The sequence below is a fragment of the Rhinatrema bivittatum genome, chromosome 1 (genome assembly GCF_901001135.1).
Source record: "Rhinatrema bivittatum chromosome 1, aRhiBiv1.1, whole genome shotgun sequence".
Lineage (NCBI taxonomy): Eukaryota > Metazoa > Chordata > Amphibia > Gymnophiona > Rhinatrematidae > Rhinatrema > Rhinatrema bivittatum.
In genome coordinates, this window is record NC_042615.1 from 362,966,523 (window position 1) to 362,989,321 (window position 22,799).

Consider the following 22,799-nt stretch of genomic DNA (forward strand, 5'->3'; position numbering starts at 1 on the left):
CTTGCCTCAGACCTCCGGCTGGAAGTCCAGGAAAAGCTGGCTGATCTGCCCTGCACAGGAGAGAATCTCTTCGGGGATAAGGTCAGGAATGCGGTAGCCCAATTGAAGGACCACCATGAGACCCTTCAACAGCTGTCAGCTAGCGTTTCCGATTCACCATCTTCAGTCAGGAAGTCTTCGCGATAAGGCTCGAGGAAATCTTTCTATCATCAGAGGAAATATTACCCTCTGACCTTGCGGACTCGCACACCCCACACTGGTTCCAGGGGTCATTCCTGCCAGCAGCGGACCCTCAGCCAGCCCCCCAGCAGAGCCCTGCCATGGGGTTTTGACTGGGAGCGAGGGAGTGTGAGTCAGTTCACTATACCCCTGGCATCTTGCCCTCCAGTTGGGGGCAGGCTGCTTTGCTTTGCCCACTGCTGGTCCCTTGTTTTGTCTGACCAGTGGGTTCTCACAGTCATCTGCCAGGGGTATCGGCTGAATTTCAAGGACATCCCTGCAGATTTCCCCTTTGTCTATCATGGGTTTCCTCTGCTCCACAGGAAATACTTGTGACAGAGCTCTCTGCCCTTCTGATGGCAGAAGCGATAGAACCTGTTCCCTTCCACCAGCAGGACCGAGGATTCTACTCAAGGTATTTCCTGATACTAAAGAGAACGGGGGGCCTGTGCCCTATTCTCGATCTTAGAGCCTTGAACAAATTCCTTCAGAAGGAAAAATTCAAAATTTTCTCTCTGGGTACTCTGATCCCACTCCTCAGAAGAGACTGGCTCTGCTCCCGCGACTTGAAGGATGCCTATGACCATATTTTATTTATTTATTAGGTATTTTTATATACCGCAGTACGTTTGGAACATCACCTCTGTTCACAAGTAACATAATGCAGCAACAGGCTTTACAAGAAACACATAAATGGTAAAACATATAGCAACCGGCTTTACAAAGCAGACTCATAGTATATTTCATAGTATATTGCGATCGTTCAGGGTCACAGGAAGTATCTTTGCTTTGTGGTGGGAGAAGCTCACTTCCAGTATCTAGTCCTGCCATTTGGCCTGGCGTCAGCCCCTCAGGTCTTTACCAAGTGCCTGGCAGTGATGGGAGTGCACCTCAGACGTCAGGGGGTACATGTGTTCCCCTACTTGGATGAGTGGCTGGTCAAAAGTGCTTCCCAACAGGGAGTACGTCACTCTTTAAGTCTGACCATCCAAGTGCTGCAGTTTCTGGGGTTTGTCATCATTTACCCCAAGTCCCATCTCTGCCCATCGCCTCATCTGGACTTCATAGGAACCAGACTGGAGACTATTCAGGCCAAGGCGTTTCTGCCCTGTGATTGGGTGCTTGCCATGTCATTGCTGGCAAGCTTGGTCTGCAGCCGTCAACAGGTTTCTGCTAGACTGCTGCTTTATCTTTTGGGCCACATGGCTGTATCTGTCCATGTCACCCTGTTGTCCCTTCTTTGCATGTGCAGGGCTCAATGGACATTGCGGTCACAATGGCAGCAGACATCCCAGGACCTCAAGGCTTGTGTTTTCATCACACCACCTCTGCAGGTCTCCCTGTCCTGGTGGAGCAGGGAGTTCCTTTTCAGGTTGCCCCACTTCAGGTGGTGCTTACCACCGATGCCTCCCCCACGGTTGGGGGTACTTGTGGAAGACCTCCACATGCAGGGTCGATGGATGGCTCAGGAATCTCTATATCAGATTGACTTCCTGGAGCTTCGGGTGATTCATTATGCCCTTTGGGCATTTTGAGACTGCTTGTCCCACAAAGCACTCCTGATCTGGACAGACAATCAAGTGGCAGTGTGGTTCATCAGTATGCAGGGAGGCACGGGGTCATTCCTCCTCTGTCAAGAGGCGGAGGAGATTTGGTCCTGGGCTCTGTCGCAGGGCATGTTCCTGAGAGCAATGTACCTAGCCGGGGCAATGAACATGGTGGCAGGCCACCTGAGTCATATGTTCCAGCCAGAGGCAGCCCAGATTTTCAGCCAGTGGGGAACTCTGGATGTGGATCTCTTTGCCTCCCCCTGCAACTGCTAGGTGAGCAAATTCTGCTCCCTGTTTAGGATGGACGGACTTCCAGCCTTGGATGCCTTTGCACAACATTGGGGCATAAGTCTCCTGTATGCATATCCTCCTCTTCCACTGGTCATGAAGACTCTCTTGAAGCTCCAGCAAGACTGGGGGACCATGATTCTCATAACCCTGTACTGGTCCAGACAGGTCTGGTTCCCGCTACTTTGGGACTTGTCGGTCAGAGAACCGATCTGTCTGGGGACCTCACCCAATCTGATAACTCAGGATCGGGGCAGACTGTGCCATCCAAACCTCTGGGCATTAGCCTTGATGACCTGGATGTTGAGCGCTTAGTCTTGCAGCCCCTGGAACTCTCTGACGACATGTCTCAGGTGCTGGTAGTTTCCAGGAAGCCTTCTACCAGGAAGTCTTATCGACCTGAAGTAGAGGATGTTTTCCATCTGGTGAGAGGGGCTTGGCTTTGATCCCTTCGCCTGTCCCACTCCGCAGTTACTGGACTATCTGTGACACCTCCCCAAGTCTGGGTTGAAAACCATTTCAGTCAGGGTCCACCTGAGTGCCATTAGCGCTTACCATCATGGTGTTGCTGGTACGCCTATCTCTGTGCAGCCCATAGTAGGGCAGTTTATGTGGGGCCTGCTTCAGCTGAAGGCCCCTCCTTTGGCCTCCTGTTGTGTCCTGGGACTTCAATGAGGTGTTGGTGCAGCTCATGCGAGACGGCTGAGGGGGGGGATATGATAGAGATGTTTAAAATTATGAGAGGTCTAGAACGGGTAGATGTGAATCTGTTATTTACTCTTTCGGATAATAGAAAGACTAGGGGGCACTCCATGAAGTTAGCATGGGGCACATTTAAAACTAATCGGAGAAAGTTCTTTTTTACTCAACGCACAATTAAACTCTGGAATTTGTTGCCAGAGGATGTGGTTAGTGCAGTTAGTATAGCTGTGTTTAAAAAAGGATTGGATAAGTTCTTGGAGGAGAAGTCCATTACCTGCTGTTGGGTTCACTTAGAGAATAGCCACTGCCATTAGCAATGATAACATGGAATGGACTTAGCTTTTGGGTTCTTATGGCCTGGATTGGCCACTGTTGGAAACAGGATGCTGGGCTTGATGGACCCTTGGTCTGACCCAGTATGCCATTTTCTTATGTTCTTATGTTCTTATCCTTTTGAGCCCATGCACTCCTGCGATCTGAACTTCCTCACCTGGAAGGTTCTCTTCCTCGTAGTGATCACTTTGATTCGTAGGGTTAGTGAGCTTCAGGCCTTGGTTACATATCCGCCCTATACAAAGTTCTTTAATGATAGGGTGGTTCTGCATATGCATCCCCCATTCCTGCCTAAGGTGATGACTGATTTTCATCTCAGTCAGTCTATTGTTCTGCCCATCTTTTTTTCTGAGGCCCCATTCACACCAGGGCGAGCGGGCTCTACCCACATCGGACTGCAAGGAGGCCTAGCTTTCTATTTAGAATGCACAGCAGGCCACAGGCAGTCCACACAGCTCTTCATATCTTTTGACAAGAATTGATTGGGAGTTGCGGTGGGCAAGCAAACTCTGTCCAACTGGCTGGTGGATTCTATCTCCTTCTGCTATGCACGTGGGCCTTCAGCTTGGAGGCTGTGTTAAGGCTCAGTCTGTGAGGGCTATGGCGGCGTCAGTAGCCCACTTGCAGGCAGTTCCTGTCGCCAAAATTTGCAGGACTGCGACATGGAGTTCTCTACACATGTTCGCTGCCTACCACTGCTTGGACAAGCTTGGTAGGCAAGATAGTAGCTTCGGCCAATCTGTCCTTCGCAACCTCTTCTAGGCTTAAACCAAACTCTCCCTGCCTAAGGCCCATTGTTTGGGATCACACTGTCTCTCTATCTTACCAACAGCACCGCAGTTGTTTTTCTGCCCGTTGGCACACAAATTTTCTTTGCTGGTTCACCTGTGAGGAATAACATCCTGCTGTCCTAGGAAAACACCTGTTACAGGTAAGCAACTCTATCTCCCCTGCTTGTTTGGGTGGCAGGGGTGTAGTTGAATAAGTTTGCTTTGTTAAACTAAAGTATTGCAGGCTTCACAGTGCCTTTTAAGTGTGACACACAAATCGTATTATTCTGTCTCCATCTGCTGGCAGGGGTGCTAAACCCATGTGTTCTTTACTGGTCTGGTTGGACTCGAGTGAAGAAAATTATCAGCTAAGAAACCTAATGTTCCTATTTATTTTGGATAAATCTAAGCTTTTCTTCCTCCTGCTATTACCAATAGTTGATGACTCATTGAGGCAGAGAAATCTATAACTTTGTTGCTGCATGCTGTCAGCATCTGGATCCCAGGCAATATCCGGATTCGGACACATGCCCCTTTAAATGGAGCTTTGATCACGTTAAATTAGTCTTAAGTACATTGGAGCATTCTTAATTTTGTAATATCCCGGCATTTCCTCGTTTATGCATTTTGTAAAATTAGAAAATGGATATTTAAAAAGTCATGAATATGAAAACATTAACATCTGTCTTGAATCAGGTAAACTGGTGACAATTTGAGGGTGTAATTGACACTGTGTATGCATATAACATTGGAAAGATTTTGGGGATATTTAACCTCCTTGGCCTATGTCTCCTGAAATGCATGTGCCCAGGGATTACTTAATATAGTCTGCAGTAACCATCACACAGTATGTCACTGATATGTTTTGCATGTGTTTTGTATTTAATGGAGGGAGAGCAAGAGTTTCAGATACAAAAGTATTAGAGAAAGAGGGCATTTTCTCAGGGGCCTTATTTCCAGATCATAGTTACTTAAATTAATATACATTTGTTTTTCAGTGGTATCACCTTATTCCTTCAGTATTGGAAATACATCAGCTCTGAAGCCATACCTTTATGGAGGAATAGCTGTTCAAATGAAGACATCAAGAACATTTCATTTTGTATGTGTGTGTTTCATATTCATATGGTAGTTTTATAATATCCTTTGAAAACATGAGAAACACAAAATGGTGAGGCACTTGTGCTTTGGATTTGCCCTGATGTGCAAAAAAACTTGCCACATAGCATGAATGCATCTCTGAAGTTGAGCTTTACTTCTCTTTTCCACTGTATGGAATTATGCAGTAGGCCAAATGAAGCTTGGTCATGGTTTCCTTCTCCACCCATTTTTCTCTTATCTGCTGCATTCCAGGCCCATGAGCAAAAACGTGATGATGCTGTGCATGTCATGAAGATGGATCTGTCGTTTAGTAGATTTATTTTAAAATGTTTATTCATAGCTTGTAGTCTGATGTGAAATGCATAGCCATGTGTACCATTATTTTATAGGGAGATGTTTTGAAGTGTCCCTTTTTAAAATAACATTTCCCTTTGGAGTGAAATAAATACTAAAAGTGGGGTATGAGGGAGTTTTAATCGTGGTTTCTTAATAAAAGTAAACTGTCGTGTCCTCTTCATCCAGTCAGACCAGTCTACACAAGTAGGTTGTGCATGCTTGACAGCCTGCCAGTATTCTCTATCTCCAGCAGATGGTAGGTAAACAATCCCTTGCTATGGATTCAGGCCTGGTAGATTGAACAGGAAAATACTTTGGGGCTCCTGAGGTGAAAGACTGGTCTCTTCCTCCCTCAATGGAGCAAAATCCCTGGCTGTCTAAGGAGTAGAAGAGCAGAAAGTAGACAGCACAGATCCAGAGCTGACAGCCTTTGCTCACTCCCTTGTGGAGCCAGGGGGGTTGGTGAAGGATTCTTCCCTTCCTCTTTCCTCTCCTCCTCCTCTTTCCTTTCTTGGAGTGGCAACTTCTCTTTTTTTTTTTTTTTTGCTTCCCTAACAACAAGGGGACTATTGCTTTAAATTATATTGACAGTTCTTAATAAAATCAAAACAAAAAGAAAAGATAATGAAAGGGACCCCGGGGATCATCAGACTTGCTCAGTGGCAGCTTTCCGCGACAGCACTGCAGCTCTGATTTCTGTCGCTTCAGAGGATTGAGTTGGTGGTGATTTGGAGCATTTAGAGGAGATTACTGTGGCTGCTGTGTTTGCACGATTCATGTGCACAAGATGGCACTAGCAGGGGAGTGTGGGAATAAAACCATGCTCTGCCTTCCAAATGTGTAAAGGGCAGGCAAGCAGCTTGATTTAAGGTTTGAGGGGAGTCTTCTTTGGTCTGGGGGATCTCAGCCGCCAGGATTTTTTTGGAGATGGGGGGGGGGGGACGACTCTGCATCGAGAGGAGCAATGCCTGGGGAGGTTGCAGTGAGCCCTTCTGCAGCTGCTTCCACAGCCACAGGACAGTGCAGTTCACACCCATTCTCTAGCCCTGAGCAGTGGTTTGAGGTTGTAGAGGGCCTAAGAGCAGCTGCTGCTACTACTGCTGCAGCAGTGCCTCTTCCCCCACACTGCATTTTTCTACCTTGCCTTGGGCTATGATTTCTCATGAGATCTTAAAAGGGCTGTAAGCTTTATTCATGGAGCAAGGCACAGAACCAGGGTACCCTTAACTCCTACTCTCTGAGCACGCCCTGTGCTAGAGCCTCGAGAAAAGAAGAGAGCAAAGGGCAGTAATGGATAGGGGAGGGATAGATGAGGATTTTTCTCCTTCAGATGACTTCTTAGAATATTTTTGGAGGGTCTATCAGGGAGATAGTAAGGGAGATTTAGAGGAAGATGAGTTTCATCCTGAGGTTGAAGACTATACTTCTGTGCTGCGTCTCTTCCATAGGGATGTTGACATCCCTAATATCTGTCTCTCAGTATGTTGCAGATTACAGATAAGGATGATATCCCTGCTTCTATGGAGGACCAATTATAGTCAGTCTAAGGAAGTTATGGCATTTCTTCCCTCTTCACCAAGCAGTACAAAATTTGATTGATTCAGAATGGGCAGCTCCAGAGGCCAATTCTAAAAGGATCACTCACTGACTAAGCTGCATCCATTGGATCATCAAGTGAAAGTAGTTTTTTTTTTGCTTTCCCAGGGTAGATGCCTTGGTGTGCTCGGTAACAGAGGACGATTAATCTGGTGGAAAGTGGGATAGCGCTTGAGGACACGCAGGAGAGAGACTATTTTTAAACAGGACTTTGGGGCTGTGAGCATGACTCTGCAGATCTCTGCGTATTGTATGATGGCAAGATCTGGGATGCATCTGGCGCAGTATGCCCAGGAAGAGTTAGAGGAAGATTCTCTACTTTTAGAACTGGGAGAGGCATTTATGGCTGAAGCTGACTATGATTTGGTGCATGCCTCAGCCAGAGGAGTGGTGTCTGTCATAACTCTGATGCTTCTCTGGATGTGTAATTGGTCAGTAGATTCTATCTCTAAAACTAATTTGACTAAGCTGCCGTTTAAGGGTCTACTCTTGTATGGAGAGGAGCTGGAAAAAAATGGCAAAAGCATGGGGCGACTCAAAGGTGCTGAGGCTCCCGGAGGACAGACACAAAGCCCCATCTCAAAATTACTTGTGGGAGGTATTGGGAATCGGAGATTCAGCCAAGGATAGAACTCATTGAGGCATTCCAGATTCTAGTTGTTTTCTTCCAAGAAGGAAGGAAAAGACTGATTCACAGGCTCAAGCTCCTCCAGAAGAGAGAAATAAGTGCTTGGGGGCCTTATCTACAGATCTAGAGATTGGTGGTCGTCTGTCTCAGTTTTATCAGCGGTGGGCCCACGTTACAATGGACCAGTGAGTCCTGGAGATCATAGAAATGGTTACACTCTGGAATTCTCTCATCCTGTTTCCAAGGCTTTTATGTTTTCTCCCTTGCCTCATAAAGAGGCCGTGCTTTCAACTCTACAAAGACAGCCATAAGGGATCGATGTTGGAACCAGTTCTGATTATATCTTTGTGAGTGACATCGTGGAAGGGTTAGACAGTAAAGTTTGTCTATTTGTGGATGATACTAAGATCTGCAACAGAGTGGAAGGTCTAGAGAGAATAAAACGTGATTTAAGAAAGCTTCAACAGTGGTTGAAGATATGGTAGCTGAGATTCAATGCCAAGAATTGCAGAGTCGTGCATCTGGCGGGCGGTAATCCAAAAGAGCTGTTTGATTTTGGGGGGGTGGGGGGTGAAAGACTTGTGTACGGACCAATGGAAGAAAACGAAGCAATGTGAGAAGACGATAGCTAAAGCCAGAAGAATGCTGGGCTGCGTGGAGAAAGGAATAACTAGTAAGAGGAGATGAGAATCTGCTTTGTACAGGTCTTTGGTGAGGCCTCGCCTGGAATAATGTGTTCAGTTCAGGAGACACTATCTAAAAACGGATAGAGACAGGATGAAGGCAGTCCAGAGAAAGTCACCAAAATGGTGCAGAGTCTCTATCAAATGATTTATGAGGAAAGGTGGAAAGACCTAAATGTATATACCCTGAAAGAGAAGAGGTGAAGCGGAGATATGATACAAACCTTCAGATATCTGAAAGGTTTTAATGATGCACAAACTTCAAGCTTTTTCCATTGGAAAGGAAATAGTAGAGCTAGTAGAGGTCATGAAATTAAAATTAAGGGGAAATGACTCAGAACCAACATCAGGAAATATTTCTTCACAGAGAGGGTGGATTCCTGGATTGCCCTTCCGGAAGAGATGGCAAGGACAAAAACACTCAATTCAAAGGGGCATGGGATAAACACGGTGGGTCTCTAAAGGCTAGAGGACAGAAATGAAGAATAGAGAGCATGGGGTAACCCGCTTGGTGCGATAGTTACTACCCTTAGCAGAAGCATGGGGATTACTACCCTCTACCAATAAGGCTTGATACTTTTGACACAACTGCACCATCACTCTCTGCTTTGATGGTATGGGGTTGGGGGAGGGGAAGGGGAATTGGATTCAGATGGTAACCAGCACAGGCCCTGACTTTTATGGTCTGGGGTACTAATATGCAGCCATAAAGGGAAAAGCACAGGTCAAGTCTTAAAGCAAAGCAAGTCAAGAAGGCTGTTCACCCAGTAAAAATGCTGCTAGCAGTACTTTTTTATGGGTTTGACAGTTGCTTGGTTTTTGATTGTAAATATTATCCCCAATCTTTTCTTAAGGATTGGGGGTGACTGCATGGACTACCCTTAAGAGAAACTTGGGGGTAACCTACATGGCACAGCAGATTGGATGGACAATATGGTCCTTTTCTTTCATCATTACTATGTTACTATGTTATATGTTACTTCTTCATCTGCAGGCAGTAATTTCGGTGCTGAAGGGTCAGACTAGGCTAGGATGCTACTCCATTTACTTGCACAATCAATGACAAACCTTTTCCATTGGAAAGAAATCAGTAGAACCTAGAGGCCACGAAATGAAGCTCCAGGGGGAAAGACTAAGAATCAATGTCAGGAAATATTTCTTCATGGAGAGAGTGATGGATGCCTGGAATTCCCTTCCGGAGGAGGTGGTGAAGACAAAAACAGTAAAGATTTCAAAGGGGCATGGGATAAACACTGTGGATCCCTTAAGGCTAGAGGATGGGAATGAAGAAAAGAGTACATGGGGGTAACTTGCTGGTGTGGCATTTACTACCCTTAACCAATAAACCTTTATGCTGTTGATGCAACGCCATCATTGCTCTCTGCTTCAACGGCATGGGGAAAAAAGGAAAAGGGGAATTAGATTCAGACAGCAACCAATAAGGACCTTGAATTGTACAGTCTGGGAAAACAAATAAGCATGGGGGTAACTTGCTGATGTGGCAGTTACTACCCTTAACCAATAAGCCTGATATTTTTTTTATGTAACTCCAACATTGCTCTCTGCTTCAATGGCAAGAGGTAATGGGGAATTGGACTCACAGCAACCAACAAAGGCCCTGACTTTGATGGTCTAGGAAACTGATAATTATAAAGGTGACTGGTATGGCGCAGTAGTTACTAGCATAAGCTTGATGGGCAGACTGGATGGACCGTTTGGTCCTTTTCTGCTGTCATTTCTATGATTCCATGTTTATCATCCTGAAGAAATACTGTCCCTTCTGCCTTGTCCAGGACCTTAATTGGGTCGATGATTTCTTGAAGCTGCCCTATTTCAGGATAGAAACCTTAGATCGGTGATTATGATGGTACAGAAAGGAAACTTTCTTACCTCTTTGGACTTCACGGAGACTTATTTTCAATTCCAATCCAAAAGGATCATCAGCGCTTCCTGCAGTTTGCGGTGCTGGGACGCTGTTTTTAATTTCAGGTTCTGCCCCTTGGGCTAGCGACGGCTGCAAGAACCTTTCAAAGGTGATGGTGGTAGTGGCAGCCATACAAGGAAAGAATTTTGGTTCATCCTTATCTGGATGATTGGCTGATAAGAACAAAGTCCTTTCAGAAGTATGTATCAGCTTTTTAGTGAGTGATCCAGTAACTGGGGTGAATTGTCAAATTTCCTTAAAGCAATCTTCAATGTCTCAGACATTGGATTACTTTGGAGGTTGGTTTGATATTAAGATAGGATGGGTACATCTGACAGAATAGAGTTTGGAAGTTGTGTGGTCAGATTCGAGCTTTGGAGGCTACCAGGAACACGTCAATCTGGTGTTACCGTTATACTTTTGAATCTGACGGCAATCTTGGATCTGATGCCATGGACAAGGACACATGTGCGTCCCCGTCAAAGAGCCTTGCTTGCCAGATGGAATCCCCACTCCCAAGACTATTCAGTGACTCCCCTTGCCGGAATTAGCAAGACAGAGTTTGTAATTGTGGTTAAATTGTAAGCATCTGGAGTGGGGAGTAGATTTAGTGACCACTATCTGAATCATAGAAAGTTGGATGCCAGTCTCTTGGTCTGGGGGTGCACTGTCAGGAGCTGTTTGTTCAGTGGCTGTGGATTCCCAAGAAGGTGAGCTGGACAATAAACCGGTTAGAGGTGAGGGTAATTCGATTGGCTGTCTTCCAATTTGCCCGTCAGTTAATGGGGCAGGCAGTCAGAGTAATGTCAGACAATGAATGCCATGGGGGTAGCATACATAAATCAGGGAAGGACCCAAAGTTCTCTGGTGCCATCTGAGATGGATCTACTACTTCCTTGGGCTGAAAAGAATTTGCAGGCTTTGTCAGTGTCACCCATAGCAGGCGTAGACAATGTTCAGGAAGATTCTCAGTTGAAGTGTCATGGATCCAGGGAAATGGTCTCGCTCTCAAAGAGGATTTGATTGCATTATCACTAAAGAGGTCAGCTAGAAGCTGATTTGATGGTGACAGGCCAAAACATGAAGGCGTACAGGATTTTTAGGCGGAGGAGAGACACTTATTCTTCTGGAATCGATGCTTTTGTTCAGGACTGGCTGCCAGAGGAGATCCTACACGGCTTTCTTCCGTGGCCCTTGATATGCAGAGTACTTCAGAGGATAGCTGATCACCCAGGCTTAATGCTACTAGTGGCTCTGGAATGGCTTCACCAACCATGGTATGCAGATCTCAAGTGTTGTTGTACAACAGTCCTCTAGCTTCCGCCTCACAAGAATTGCTATTTCATGAAGATCCAGATCGATTTTTGTCTTATAGCTTGACCCTTGAGATGCACAATTAGTGCAGAAGGGCTACTTCCAGACTGTGGTGACTTCACTCCTGAAGGCTAGAAAATTCTCCACTTTCTTGGCATATGTGCATGTTTTTAATGATTGGTGTTGCGGGTGCCACCGCACCCTGGAGTATACATCTGTTCCATTGATTCTGGATTTTTTGTAGGAAGGCCTTTCTAAGGGCTTGGCTCTTAATAGCCTAAAGGTGCAAGTGGCAGCTCTCTTGTTACAGAGGGTGTATTCAGGGTAGACCACTGTTGTCTCATCTGGATGTCTCTTGATTTTTGAAGGGCATAAAGCATATTAGGCTTCTGCTCTGGTTTCCATTCTGTGTTGGGATCTGAACTTGGTTTTGTCCATCTTAGTGAGATTGCATTTTGCTCCTCTTAAGACAATTCCTTGAAACTGTTTATCTTGAAGATGGTCTTCCTAGTAGCTATTTGTTCAGCTCTATGAATATCTGTGCTGCGGGTGCTTTCTTGTAAAGAACCTTTCTTATTGATTTCTAATTTGTACTGTTCCATCCTTTCTGTCAAAGGTAGTTTCAGAGTTTCATTTAAATTGCCAAGTTTCCTTGCCTGTATTTAGCAGAAGAAAAAGCTCTGCTTCGTTCTGATATAGTATCTCAAAGTCACCAGCGCTTTCAGGTGATATGATCATCTTTTTGGCCTGTTTTAGTGGCGTGTAGAAAAGTGAAGTGACCTCTAGGGCTACAGTGGCGCACTAGATTAGATCTTTTGTAGATGACGTATTCCATTGCCGAAGCAGGTCTGAGCTCATTACACAAGGGTGCAGGCTACTTCATGGGTAGAGTTGCAGTTGGGTTTTCCCTTGGAGATCTGTAGTGCAGCGACTTGGTCTTTATTGGATATGTTTCTAAGCATCACCGTGTAGATGTAAGGCTTAGAGAGGAAGTCTCCTTCACATTAGTGAGTTTGCAAGGAGCTCAGGCAATGTCCCGCCCTATGAGGGAGTAGCTTAGGTACATCCCATTTGTCTGGACTAGTTTGACTGCACGAAGAGGAAAGTGAAATTACTTTTTACCTGATAATTTCCTTTCCTTTAATACAGTTAGTCTGTATTAAAGGATGCTCCCTGTTTTTTTTTTCTACCAGTCTATGCATTGTAGATAAGATTTTTTTTTTCTGTGTATGTGTGGATGGGGAGGTATGATGGATTCCTCTACTTTGCTACAGTTGAGTGTATTTCCTGTTTCTACTATTGGGGAAACCCTTCTTTCTTCTACTTCCTTCTGGAAGTCTTCTGGTTAAAAAAAAAAAAAAAAAGATTAAGTACATTTAGTAGTATGGTTGATTGTTAAAATTGTCCAGTTAGCTTGTTACAGGAATACTGCCAGGCTGATGTTAGCATGGAGTTATGTAAGGGGTTGATCTGTTTCTATCTGGTTGTCATGCACAGCCATCTTGTCTGGACTGGTCTGATTATATTAAAGGAAAGGAAATTATCAGGTATGAAACAATTTCACCTTCTCTGCAGTATAAGTAGAAATCCTCACCTTTCATCGCCAAGTCATTTAAACCCTTGAAGCAGACATGTCACAAAATTATTTCTATCCTGGTCTTTATTGGCAATGATGGCACTGCATGAACTGATCAAATTTTATTCCTTGTGAGGTACTTTTTGATGCTGCTGTTAACATGACTGCTTTCAGGGTACATGGGAATTGCAAGGGCAAATATTAAAGAATTTGACAAATCATGACTTGACACTTTTATTTGAAAGAAGAGGAATACTGTGTGTACTCTGGAGTATTTCAAACCCATGCATACCATTTACAAAATTTTTTACTGCTCCCTGAATTGTTGGTACTCTTTCAATCATTTAGGATTGAAACTGAAATCTATTTAAAGTTTCAGGAATGGAAAAAACAGATCCATTATCGTTGTCATCAAACAATGTATCTTCCTTAACTAATAATGAAAATGTGGTTCTGCAGACTGTACAATGTGGCTACATAGAACATTGCCCAGGCTGCTTGCTGCTAATTCAGGGTTCTCACTGTCCATTTCTGGTTTGCTTCTATTCTTGCAACTTATCTGTAGATCAAACAGCAACCATTAGTTAGTTTAGTTCATTGTGGAGCGCACTGTTAACCGGCATGTGGACGCGCGTTTTCGACTCGCTAGCTTTACCCCTTATTCAGTAAGGGGTAATAGCGTGTTGAAAACGCGTGTCCAAAACCCCCCCCCCCCCCCCAGACTAATAGCGTCCGCAACATGCAAATGCATGTTGATGGCCCTATTATTCATTCCCGCGCGATACAGTAAGTAAAATGTGCAGTCAAGCCGCACATTTTACTTTAAGAAATTAGCGCCTACCCAAAGGTAGGCGTTCGGCGCTGGGGAAGTGCACAGAAAAGCAGTAAAAATTGCTTTTCTGTGCACCCTCCAATATTGTCGGAGGTCCCAAAAGTTAAAAAAAAGTTAAAAATAAAAAAAAAAAATTTTAAATGGGCCTGCGGCTCCCGGGTTGAAAACCGGATGCTCAATTTTGCCGGTGTCCTGTTTCCAAACCCGTGGCTGTCAGCAGGTTTGAGAACCGTCGCCGGCAAAATTGAGCGTCTGCTGTCAAACTCGCTGACAGCCGCCGCTTCTGTCAAAAAAGAGGCACTAGGGATGCGCTAGTGTCCCTAGTGCCTCTTTTTACCGCGGGCCCTAATTTAAGTAAATTAAGTTACTGAATCGTGTGCACAGGAGAGTGGCCTGTGCGCGCGCCGGGAGAGCGGGCAAGCGCCCGCTCTCCCGCGATTTTTACTGTATCTGCCCGTAAATGTGTCTAAAGAAATGCAAAAACAGTCAGATGTAGATCAGTAGGAGCTAGTGGGGAATATTTAAAGACTCCCATTGCATAGCTGTTTGAGTCACTCTAGATTTTGAGAACTTAAATTATCCACACATGAAGAAGTGAGAAGACGACCTTGGCTCCACCTCTGTGGGTTAAATGAAACCAAGCAATGATGTTTCATATTAACCTACAAAGTAACATCCAAAATGTTTTGAAAGTTTTACAATGGGAATGGTACAATATTTTTGAGTGGTTTTGAAATGCAGAAATTTGGCAAAGTACAGTGGCTAGCACCTATTTGTGTCTCCCTATTGCATATAAAGACTGTAGACTAGGTTTTTGAATGATATTTGTAGTTTTCCTTCACTGAACATTCTTGTCATAATTTTTTTTCTCCCTCCAGGAAAGTCTAGAGAAGCAGTTGAGAAACCCAAATTACCTTACTGCAGATTTAAGCAAACCTGAGGTAGAGGATTTTGGCTTTCCTTATCTTTTCACTAATGGAGTTTTGCAGAAGCTCTCTCCTTCAGCTTAAAATGTTTTCATGCATAATCTATCAAGAGGCATGCATATGACTACCTTATAATGCTATGCACATCTGTTGGACCTGGCCCTCTGACATGCTGCATGGAAATGCATGCCACATAGGAAGCCTTGAATTGGGCCCTTTATTTTGGGGAAAGCTGTCTGCCACTTTGAGCCACTTTTCAGAAGTGCGGCTTTCCGTTTATTCACAGCCCCTGTTTTAAAAGGGGCAGGGTGAAATGTGTGTCTTTTTTTTTTTTTTTTTTCCATAAGTTTGGTCCCTAGTATAATATTTGAAAGTTCCCCTGTATTCAAAAGAAGTGTCTGGTGCTACTTGGATCAGTCTGGCTATTTGACATTTTTTTTTCTTTTTCTTAATTATACTGTCTGTTTGGACTTCCCTTTTCCTTAATCCTCTATCCTGTAGCACCCCCAAATTGTCATGATTGCATTTAGTCTTATCTCTCTCATTCTGAAAACATAACACTATTAGTGTTGAGGGGCCAGCAAATGCAGATGTATCTTGGCAGTGATGTGCTCGGGCGTGGTGGTGGATGGTAGGGAAGGTCAAATGGTTAGGGTGTGGAGACTGACTATTGCTGTAGAGCTGATATCTTTTAACAATAGATTAACAATAGATTCTAACCCTAGCAAGAGATTTGGCTAGGTGAGGAGAGACCAAAAGAAACCCAGTCCATGCTTTTATTGTAATTTCTCTGTAATCCTTCCCATGATTGCTATCTTTTTTTTAAGATGAGAGGTGCTGAGAGCAAGATCTCTGGTACAGTAAAATATCAATTAAAGCATCTATTAGTTTTTTTTTCCAATAGAGCATTTATAAATGTGAAATTCTTCCAAGCTTTATAACATCTTATTTGATTTTAAATGTTTGAAATGACTTGAAAAACTAGTCATTCATCCTCTGATTGGGTTGCCATGCTCTTGTGTGAAGGGAGACTGTGAATATAGATTGGTGATGGCAGCTGATTTAATGACTTCATTGGCTGAGTACTGGGTGGCAGTATCTGAGGAAATGTGTGTGGTTTTTTGAGTTATGAGAGGATAGATTATTTCTACCCCTTTACTATAAAGTAATTTAAATTGTGTACCTTCCTCAAAGAGCCTCACTTCTCTTTTAAAAACAAAGAGAGCACAATTCTTGAAAATCTAAGGAAACGTTTTCACAAGTGTTACATTCATGTTGAAAAATCAAATATTTTCATGTGTAGAGAGAACCACTCTTTTTAATGTGGAAAAACAGCAGAATTAAGGGAATGTTTAAAATAGTTTTTATGAAGCTGAAATAATTGCTTTTAGAATAACACATGGAAGATTAATTTCCTAGTTTCTTGTGCTTCGCACTTCAGTTCCCTCATTCCTGCCATATTGTGGATGATCCACATATATTGGGGCCCCTCTTCTGGGTGGATTTGATTGGAATTTGGCAGAACTGCTGGCACCTCAGTAAGAGACTTTTCTGCCAAATCTGACCACAGAAAGGGTCCCCGACACATATGGATGGATGGACATGTCAATAGCAATAGGAGCTTTACACTGATGAAACATGCCTAAAGATTTAAAAATGAATCCTCTGGGGGGCAAAAAACTCCCAAATAATGGTCAGGGTCATGGTGAGATTGAATAATTACATTTCTAAAGATCCCCAACCCACTTGCATTCATTCTGGTTACTTTTCCTTCTGTGTAAATTTTCCCCTTTCATAGTCATGTTTGATGTATTATGTATATCTTTCAAATTCAGTTGATCAGGCGTTGTTCGTTATATTTTAGGTTCCTCTGCAAATTCACGCTACCATGCTAGGCCTGGACCGATTCCAGGAAAGCCGTGGCCGCCTGCCGAACATTGGGTAATGCTGCTCTTCTGCTGGAAGGAGCTTAAGATTTTAAGTGTTTTATACTTTTATCCCCTCGGACAACTACCTGTCATGCTGTCTGTTCAAAATTTGTACACATCATACTGTTTTAGCACTGAGTCCAAATGCTACCAATCATTTGTGATGCATCAGAGCTCCATCCCCTGATGAAGCAGACAAGAGAAGCTGTCCATGAGGGCTGTGGCAAGTGCACAAGTTGATTAGAGTCTGATTTCATGTGATAACTGTGTCTTTGCATTGCATATGGACCTTACCTGATACTTTCACTTCTGGATTGGATGTGCTTGTTGCTTTGCAGTTGTTAAGTGCATGTAAAATATGCCAGAATAGATGACTATTTTGCTTAGAGCATTACTACAGTAGCGTAATCCAGAAAATTAAAGGGAAGTGGGTACAGAAGAAAATAGACAGCATTCTTTTATTTATAGTTATCAGTTAAACTCCCTTTCCTATAATCTTCAGTAAACCTAATATTGGTGAAATGCTTCTTTCTAGCCTCTAAAATATTTAAGTGCCATATCTAAAAATGCCCTTACATGTCCGTGCATCCTGTTGATTTTCATTATCCATTGCAAGCCCTGATAATTTGTTCCTTTTAAGATTTTATTTATTTTTTTTATTTAAGGGTTTTTTATATACCGGGGCACGTTAAAAACATCACCTCGGTTCACAATGTAACATAACATAGCAACAGGCTTTACAATAAATTTATAGGAGGAGGAAACATTGAGGCAATTAATTCAACTTGAAAGGTGGTTACATGTTCACATATTTTAAGTATATTCACATTAACTATATTCACAATAACTATATTTACATTTTAATTATTCACATGATGCCAGGGAATATATGTGGTTAGATCAGGTGGTAGGATGGTGGGGAGGGTGAGGGTGGAGGGTTGGAGGGTGAGAGGGGAGGAGGATGAGGGAGAGTTGGAGGAATGGGAGTGGGGTTGGAGGAATGGGAATGGGAATGGATGAGGATCATGGTTAATTTCATGGTAACCTGTAATGTATAAGAACATTTTTTAGATTCTTAAGGGTTGAGATAGATCGTGAATCCTTCCAGTAATTAGTCATCACTGGAGGGTTAAGAACAAGAAATTCCAGAACTGCTATACTGGACATTGATCGGATCCAGCAAGGCACTTCTTGGGCTCTTAAGAAAGAACTGCTGAATCGCCTATTAAAAGCATAAGCTTGTATTCTGTTAAACATAATAGAACAACTGTTAATGTTCCCTGTGTGACACAATCTGTGACTTTATTGTGGTATATGAATAGGAAATTTATCATCTTGGGAGACCAATCCAAACACAGTCTACTAGTAGATGCAGACGGACACATTTTTCCAGTGACATCATCACTTAGTGTATAGAATGGTGCGATGTTGGGCAAAGGCCAGTATTCTCTGTCTTCAGCAGATAGTGGCAGTTCTGGATTGGTGCAGCAGATACCAGGTCTCGGCCTTCAGCATCTGCTGGTAGATCAGTTGCCAGTGCAACAGTTCAGCCTGTCACCTCCTTGCGTAGATTCTGGCTCCTAGGCAACGGTTTTTTTAAAGGTATTTCTCTAGTGGAGCAAGCTTGGGCCAGGTTCCTTGAGGGGTCTGGTTGAGCTGGGGTGGGGGGTGTGGAGTAAGTAACTAGCCCACTAAGGGGTTCTGTGAACAGGTGTCTCCTCAGATGTTCCTCTACTCCCCTTCCCACTTCCACTCTCTTCCCCCACACCTTTTTTTTGGGGGGGGGGCTGCCTTTTTCCATTAAAGTTTGGCACAAAAAATGGAATTAACTAGAAGTAGAGAGAATAAGAAGTCTTCTCAGCTGTATTTTGAATGCTGGAGGGAATAAGTCAAACAATTGTTATTTTGGACTGTCAGTTGTGCAGGATCCTAAAAGTAGATGTAAGACAAGTGCCAATGCCAGTTTTATCTGTGAGCAATTTGCAGCCTTCAGTGATAAAATTGCTAACAGCTGTGCCTGTTTTCCCACCACTAGTGTCACAAAATACACTAAGAAAATGTATGACCTGTTATAGAAGGAAATTCTGTGTGAGATCAGGTGTACCTTCATACGATGCTATTGGTAATATAGCTATCGTGTCTGTGAGCCATACCATTGGGCTTCATAAATCATTAGGTATCTGAGTCTCTTATCTCTTTGTGCTGATTACTGTCCACTTCCACTCTCAATACTTCCTTAAATAAATGTAAATGCATGGCAAGAGCAGCATTTCTCAACATTGAGAGTGGAAGTGGACAGTAATCAGCACAAAGAGATAAGAGACTCAGATACCTAATGATTTATGAAGCCCAATGGTATGGCTCACAGACACGATAGCTATATTACCAGTAGCATCGTATGAAGGTACACCTGATCTCACACAGAATTTAATTCTATAACAGGTCATAGATTTTTGTTTCATGTTATATATTTTGGGTATTTATATTAAGTGGTATTTATAAAATACACTAAGGCAGGGGTGGCCAACTCCAGCACTTGAGAGCCACAAAAGGCCAGGTTTTCAGGATATTCACACAGAATATGCATGAAAGATTTGCATGTACTGCCTCCATTATATGCAAATCTATCTCATGAGTATTCATTGTGAATATCCTGAAAACTTAGCCTGTTTGTGACTCTTGAGGATTGGAGTTGGCCACCCCTATACTAAGGGATGACAAAATCCCTGAATGTTGGGAAAAATTCAGCGAAATCGCTAGTACAGAGATTATTCAATATTTAAATAGAATAATTACCTTATCCAGTCCGTTGAATCTTTGGTCAGTCACTATTATGAAGACTGTAATGAAACTGATGAACCTTTGGCAAAGATTCTCATTTGAAGGACAGGTACCTTCACAATTAAATTTGGCTTTTACTGAAAAAAACCTAATTTGAATCAAGCATCTCATCCTTTAGATGCTTTTTTTTTTAATCTAAAGTTACAGAGAGTATGATAAAGCAGTATATTAAATGTCATTTTGACTGGCACTAAAATGGTTTCCAATCCCGTTATAATATAGAGACCTTATTTTTGTCATTTCTTGATGTTTTTCACTGAGGGTTTGACACCATTACTTCATTATGTATGGACCTTTCTGGACATCTCTCGGCCTTTGACACCCTCAGTCATGTTATTTTATTGTCAAGATTGGATGTGATAGGCATGAGGGATACAGTGCTGGAGTGGTTTTGATCATATATGTCTGACAGGGTACAAGAAGTTAGATTGGGCTAGTTAGCTGCTTCTTGGTACCGTATGAGGACTGGGGTTCTCAAAGTTCTTTTTAATAACTATCTGAGACCAATTTGCAAGCTATGAGCTGGGCCTGGTATTAGCTCTGTGCTGATGATATTCAGTTTTATATTCTTGTAACAACAATTCAACATGCATTGGCCAAAGTATCACTCTATTTCAGCTATTAAACAATAGATGACTGGAAACGCATTAATTTTAGATAGAGGTAATCTTTGACCATTGATGTGCCAACTTCATTTCGTGTAGGTGAATGGACAAATACCTATTTCGAAAGGTCAAAAACCTAGGCTTCCTTTTCATCCAGTCAGACCAGTTCAGATGAATTGCTTATGCATCCTGACCAGCAGATGGAGACAAACGGGCTCACTGATGTCATCCTTAGAAGCTTCTGTGCTGACCTCTGCCTGCCAGTTTTCTCTGTCTCTAGTAGGTGGTACAGGTGTGCATCCCATGCTGTAGACTGAGTCCTGGTAGGCTGAATTGGAATTGTGTTGGGACAGCTCCTGAGGTGAGACTAGTTGTCCTTCCTTCATTTGAGTAGTGCCCTACGATAGTCTGGGTCCAAAACAAAATGCTGCTTCTGAGATGACAGTTGAGTGCTTCTTCCCTCCATTAGATTATTTTTGCACAGTTCTTCAGGCTATGATATTAATTAATCTAGATTATTGCAATGCCATATACTCTATCAGGCTGCCAGCATCTACTTTATCAGCATTGCAGGTGGTAGAAAATACTGCCGCCAGGGTCCAAAAGGAATAGTTGCATTGGAAAAGGTATAGAGGGAGATGGTCAAAATAACGGGAATGAGGAAAGGCTAAAGATGTTAGGGCTGTTTAGCTTGAGAAAACACAACTGAGGGGGGAAATATGATAGAAGTCTATAAAATCATGAGTGGAATAGAACACGTAAATGTAAATTGGTTATTTACTCTCAAAAAATATAAAGACTAGAGGTCATTACATAAAGTTAGTAAGAAAATTAAAATCAAATAAGAATTTTTTCATTCTACGCACAATTAAGCTCTGGAATTCATTGCTAGAGGATGTGGTTAAAGCAGTTAGCATAGCTGTGTTTAAAAAAAGTTTGGACAAGTTCCTGGAGGAGAAGTCCATAAAACGGTTATTAACCAAATAGACTGTGGGGCGGATTTTAAAAGGAGCGCGAATAGCCTACTTTTGTTTGCGCTCCAGGCGCAAACAAAAGTACGCTGGATTTTAGTAGATACGCGCGGAGCCGCGCGTATCTGCTAAAAACCTGGATCGGCGCGCGCAAGGCTATGGATTTTGTATAGCCGGCGCGCGCCGAGCCGCGCAGCCTACCCCCATTCCCTCCAAGGCCGCTCCGAAATCGGAGCGGCCTCGGAGGGAATCCTCTAACGCCCTCCCCTCACCTTCCCCTCCCTTCCTCTACCTAACCCACCCGCCCGGCCCAGTCTACACCCCCCCCCCTTACCTTTCTCCGGGGATTTACGCCTCCCGGAGGGAGAAGTAAATCCCCACGCGCGAGCGGGCCTCCTGCGCGCCGGGCCGCGACCTGGGGGCGGGTACGGAGGGCGCGGCCACGCCCCCGGACCGCCCGGGCCGTAGCCACGCCCCGTACCCGCCCCCAAAACACTGCCGACACGCCCCGAAAACGCCGCGATGACCGGGACCGCCCCCCCGACACGCCCCACTCGGAGAACCCCGGGACTTACGCGAGTCCCGGGGCTCTGCGCGCGCCGGTAGGCCTATGTAAAATAGGCTTCCCGGCGCGCAGGGCCCTGCTCGCGTAAATCCGCCCGGTTTTGGGCGGATTTACGCGAGCAGGGCTCTGAAAATCCGCCCCATAGTGTTTTGGAAAAAAAAAAAAAGTCCCAACATGTTATCTACAATTTATCAGGAAAGAATTTCGTGGGGATGCCTTCAGCTCGTACATTCCATCTCTGTGAAAGCTGGGAGAGAACTCTGATGGTTGCTGGTCCAACTTTATAGAATAAGCTACTACTGTAAGGGTCGATTCATGTTTGAAGTCCTTTAGAAAAAAATGTTAACATTCTTATTCTCTTAGGTTTTTGAGAAGATAAGTTCCAGAGCATCTCCAACCATATGGCAGATGGTTCAGATAATAATAAAGCAAACTTTATCCGGGAACAGCCCTAACAGTAAATTAATTTTATGGGAGTTTTAGTTTGCTGTTTTGCTTCTATTTTTATCTTTATTTTCATTTTATTTTTTCACTGGTTTCATCCTGTTTTTTTTATTTTATTCCCGTTTTTGATCTTATCCAACTAGGTTATATTTATTGATGTTATATAACTATCGAACTATAAATCTTGGTAAGGCTGGTTTTGTATTAGGATGGTCTGTTGCAATGTAGTCATTGTCTCTTCTTTTCATCTTAATTCTTCAGTATAAATGCTGTAACCTGCCTAGAATGGTTGAAAGGCGGGTAATATTTTAAAGAAATATTCTGGCAGCAGTAGGGGGTTAGTCAAACAGCATCTCTTTGGAGTTGGATGCATGGTCAGATTAGACAGGCTGTCTGATTTGGGGGGTCTCAGCCCAGTATTTGGTAGCAGGCTGTGGTGCAGATTTCAGCATCCTCTTAACTCTTTCAGGGGACTTGTTCTGTGCATACTCTTTTGCAGCTATATGGTGAACATAGGAACTGCCATATTGGGTCAAACAAAGGATCCATCAAGCTCAGAATCCTGTTTCCAGTAGTGGCCAGTCCAAGTCATAAATACCTGGCAGGATCCCAAATAAATCCAATGCTGCTTACACCCAGGGATTAACAGTGACTTCAAGTCTTAAAG

At 43.5% G+C, this 22,799-nt stretch overlaps 1 protein-coding gene across 2 annotated transcripts in view; it reads left to right on the forward strand.

The window, feature by feature from the left end:
- The window catches only part of UBA6 (ubiquitin like modifier activating enzyme 6), a 370,281-nt gene that overhangs the window by 150,362 nt on the left and 197,120 nt on the right, over window positions 1–22,799 (forward strand). For both annotated transcript variants that reach the window (XM_029600749.1, XM_029600742.1), the window contains exons 10-12: window positions 4,861–4,964; window positions 14,731–14,793; window positions 16,643–16,719. In XM_029600749.1, coding sequence (XP_029456609.1) covers window positions 4,861–4,964; window positions 14,731–14,793; window positions 16,643–16,719 — 244 coding nt within the window. The remainder of the gene's footprint in view (window positions 1–4,860; window positions 4,965–14,730; window positions 14,794–16,642; window positions 16,720–22,799) is intronic.